General features: G+C 34.8%; 1 protein-coding gene across 4 annotated transcripts; it reads left to right on the top strand.

The window, feature by feature from the left end:
- Positions 1-903: 903 nt before the first annotated feature.
- LOC139892807 (uncharacterized) lies at positions 904-3,934 on the top strand. Of its 4 annotated transcripts, XM_071875933.1 has the most exons (5): positions 904-1,267; positions 1,388-1,966; positions 2,541-2,630; positions 3,316-3,382; positions 3,701-3,934. In XM_071875933.1, the coding sequence occupies exons 2-5, from the start codon at positions 1,853-1,855 to the stop codon at positions 3,874-3,876; spliced, it is 447 nt and encodes a 148-aa protein (XP_071732034.1). In that variant the 5' UTR covers positions 904-1,267; positions 1,388-1,852; the 3' UTR covers positions 3,877-3,934. The 4 variants fall into 4 exon arrangements, 1 of the variants encoding a protein (XP_071732034.1); XR_011774249.1 differs by lacking the exon at positions 2,541-2,630 and adding an exon at positions 2,273-2,519 and having other exon boundaries at positions 904-1,966; XR_011774248.1 differs by having other exon boundaries at positions 904-1,966; positions 2,273-2,630.
- The last annotated feature ends 285 nt before the right edge of the window (positions 3,935-4,219 follow it).

The raw sequence follows: 4,219 nt of genomic DNA, 5'->3' as shown, positions 1-4,219 counted from the left end.
AATTGAGCCACCAATTTTGACTTCAAAACCCCCCATTGTTTTTAAGCTATAAATATTTTTAGTTGTACAACTTAACACAAAAGCATTGGTAGCATGGTGGTTGAGCATGTTTGTAAGCTCTCCGGTAGTCACAGGTTCGAGCCTCTGCAACTGTTCTAATTTTTTCCACCTCGCTGCAACACGCGATAACCTAAAAACTTGTTTGTTTTCATTTGCAAGTTCTATTGAAGATAATAAAAGGGGAATGGTGAAAATGAGTTGCTTGATAAAAGAAGATGCAAACTATCTAAAATGACCTCACATGTACGACATATATCAAAAAATTTTAAAAAATAGACGGACGCTAGTAACATGGACCTATCAGCCTAATAATTGAGAACGACGATGATCATTAACATAAGAAAAGCACAGCTATCATATTAGTAATTATTAGTATTAGTATTAGTATTAGTATTAGTAATTTTACTAATTGCTGTAAATGACACCCAATGCGGATCCGCCACGTACCCCCATTTTATTGCTATACTTTAGCGGTATTCTTTTTTTTTTTTTTTTTTTTTCTAAATAAACACGACTCATCCTCTTCTCTATTTCTTCTTCTAGATTAACCACCACCTCCACCACCGTCGGCACTCCACCACCGCCACCAAAGATGACCCACGAAGCCGATTGTTCAACATCACAAACCCCCACTGGCAGGAATCAATTGCGTGAATTTTTGGCTGCAACGACTGCTTCTACCGGGCGATATCAGATGTAGCATGAGGCAACAAAAACACTCGCCGCTACGGGTGGAATCACAAAATAAAAGAGAGAGCAGATTCATGTATGTTTCTTTTTCTTCTTTCTTTTTTTTTTTATTTTTTTTTATTTTTATTTTTTTTTTTTTTTTGTGGAATTTAGAGGTAGATTTTAGGGTTTTCGTTTTGAATTTCGACTTGGGTTAACTTTTCTGTTCTTTTTTCATATCTTTCTTTCGCTTATTAGTTACTAACGGTTGCATAAATTGCTAAAATTGATATCGTTGCTCATATTGCCGAATATGTGGAGGCTATGCAACAGCTATATTGCAAGCACATTTTTATGCATTACAACTATTTGTTACAAAGAAGAACCTTTGATTACCTTCTCATAGTTTTTGCCTTTCAGTTTTAATTTCTGTATGTATACATACATATGATGCCATACGCCCATTCTCAGTATCAACAAATTTAGTTTAGATTTATCTATGTTGGAGTTAGTTGGCTTGACTATCACAAGTTAAAAGGTGAGTTATTTTTTTAGCGAAATAATTACTAAATATACTAATTGCCGTAAATGGGCAGTACCTTTGAGTGAACAACACTACGATCCATGTTCTCTAAAATGTGCAATGCTTATAGCTTAGGTGGCAGCAACACTGCAGCCGAGAAAATCGTTGGAAGGTGGTAAAACAGCAAAGACGATAGAAAAAAGAAGACGCTAGAACTCACAATGCCCGAGTCCACACATCTGTTGTGTCGCTAATGTAGCAGCAGCAGTGGCAACCATTGCAGCTGCCACTGCAACATCATCAGCTTCCATAAATGATGAACAAATGGCTATAACATATATGGCAGTAGCATCTGCTTCAACTTTGGTTGCAGCCCAATGAATGGAGACCACATAAGCAATGGCTGCTGTAAAATAATTATATCTGTTATGGAGATATACTGACTCTCATAGCTTCTGCTGTCACATGTTAATATTAGGAGTCTCATGTCCTTGATCATTACTTATATTGCAAGCGTTTTAAGTTTTAATCATTATGCTTAAATGAAACTTGCCACTAACTTCAAATAAAGTGTAGTAACATCATTAAAAATAATGGTTTATGTGCCGTGTTTTTTGTAGCTTTACATGGAGCAGGCACTTTAAAGGTGCTCCCGTCTATATAACCGAGATAGCACCAGGAAACATGAGAGAGGGACTAGATTCTATCAGTCAGGTAATTTCATTTACAAAGTTAGTATGTTGAATTTTGGTTCTATGTGTCAAGGTCAATACTATGAACTAAGCTGTATATGTTAAAAACCAGTAATTGAAGACGATTGAATGTGCAACTAAATTGAAGACGAGTGAATGTGCAACTAATACATAGGATGTAAAAGTGTGAGATGAAATCATCATCTTGGATTGAATTGTAGAAGAATCTTATTTGTCACATAGTGTATAGAAATGGATCACAACTGTTTTAGAGTCTGGCATTCTTTATGTTGACAACAGTTTTTAATGAATTATAATTTTCATTCAGAATTCAGATTGTTAAATCATGGTTGCAATAAGTTGTGAAAAACGTGAAGAGTTAAAGTGCATGAGTAGCAATGAGTTCCTTAAATTAGGCCACGTGAAGATGATTCACGTGAAGGTGGTAACTGTCGCAAAGCATTATTTGTAAAGTTCATAGACTTGCGAGTGACTCATAGATGTGGAAACACATGCTTGCCTATTTTCTGGGACTTTTGTGGCTTTTGTCAATTGGAGAATCCTTGCAACTTTAGGTAATTTTTTTTGCCAATTAGGAAATCGTTTACCGCACGTCTTTCCCTGAATTGGAACTAATTGGCACGAGGGTTACTAGAGGTGAAAATTGGCTGCTTCAGGTGGCTCAGGTAATGGGCTAAAACGGATAGCTATTTTTTGTTTTTATCGGTCTAAATGGGTCAATCCGAAACACTTTTATATGCTTTTAAGATGTAAAAATATGAATTAGTCGAATCTATAGCATATAATGTTATGTATAAGATGACAGTCTTTGTGTATGTAGTCAATACCACTATCTGATGATTGCAACCTTTCCTAACATTACAGGTTGCCTTTGATAGCTTCTAACAATTACTCAGTTGTATTTTTTTTAATTGTCTAAAGGCTGGGTTGTGTATTCACAATGGTTACTCTAAGGATGAACTTCCACTTGAAGAAAAATTTCTCCATATTTGTAATCAACAACTTCTATACTTTCATGACTATAGGAAAAAATGATAATATAACAGCAAGGCAAGTGGCCTTTTCAAAGAGAAGAAAATGGAATCCAACCTCTTCTATTGTACGAATGGCATAACTCTAGAATGTTGTTTAGGAACCGTTTTAAGCGATGTACGCAAAAAATAATTTGAGCTGATTCTCTAAAATGTATATATACACATATATGTCAGTATATGCTAAATTATAGATTTAGGTTGTGTATTATTGAATTGCTCTACTTTAGCTGCATATTTCAAGTAGGTCAACGTCAACTAATTAGCTTCTGTCGGTAACGAAAAGTATCGAATGAGTATCCCTTGATTTGGCTTTCAGGAGGCATCATTATCGATTGACCGTTCGAATCATCGAAGAAACGCTTTGTATGATCATCGAATTGCAGGTATTTTTGTGTGTATATAATTATCGGTTCTTCTCCGTTTTGTATTCCAGTAGTTATTGCGTTTTGTTATTATCAATTCCAGTTGTTGCGTAATGAAAACTATCGAATGAGTATCCCCTGATTGAATGATTTGCCTTTCAGAACGCATCGACGTGTTTACTTTAAATATTTTATGAATCGGTTGATAACTTTTGAATGGGTTTACTTTTTGTGCCATATATAGGGAACCTAAGCAGGAAAGACTATGTGTTAGTGACACCATATTCACATCTGTCTTTCTATCATTTGAGCTGGTAATTATATTTTCTTTAATTGTAGGTTTCTTGGATATGCCCTCCTTTATGATCACAAGCAAGAGAACTATGAAAGGAACATTACAATATTTTTTTCTTCTTTTCCTCTTTATGACAGTTCATTTTGTATTATTTGCACTTTGTTATGTTGATCAATTTGGTTGTATTATAGATCTAAAGGTATGCTATTTGAAGTGTTAGTAGTAGGTACTGAAATGGGCAGACTTAGATGCTTACAAAGATATTATGATGTGTTAGCTAATGAGACTGTGTAAATAACTTATACTCGGTATGTTGCGTTGTGTTGGATACTTTCTACCCACTTGCTAATCACTTTTACCTAACCGTTACAGGAAATACAAATTATTTGTAATGAATTCTTATACAATACAGTATACAACATTACAAAAGTGTGTTGGTTTATTTATTATTTGGAGTTGTCTCTAGGTGCCGTGAATGTTGAAGAAACAGGTGGACATAACATGTTGCAAATTATGTGGATATGGTAATCTTATATAAGTTAGAGATCTATTGTAGTGGTAGT

Source organism: Rutidosis leptorrhynchoides, chromosome 2 (assembly GCF_046630445.1).
Source record: "Rutidosis leptorrhynchoides isolate AG116_Rl617_1_P2 chromosome 2, CSIRO_AGI_Rlap_v1, whole genome shotgun sequence".
NCBI lineage: Eukaryota > Viridiplantae > Streptophyta > Magnoliopsida > Asterales > Asteraceae > Rutidosis > Rutidosis leptorrhynchoides.
This window is presented reverse-complemented; position numbering and strand designations above follow the sequence as displayed.

Excerpts from the sequence above, each read along its gene's own strand:
- LOC139892807 (XM_071875933.1), top strand. The coding sequence starts at position 1,853 with ATGTGCCGTGTTTTTTGTAGCTTTACATGGAGCAGGCACTTTAAAGGT. Across the intron at positions 2,631-3,315 it reads GGCTGCTTCAGGTGGCTCAG|GAGGCATCATTATCGATTGA; the intron begins GTAATGGGCTAA and ends TTTGGCTTTCAG. Across the intron at positions 3,383-3,700 it reads GTATGATCATCGAATTGCAG|GTTTCTTGGATATGCCCTCC; the intron begins GTATTTTTGTGT and ends CTTTAATTGTAG.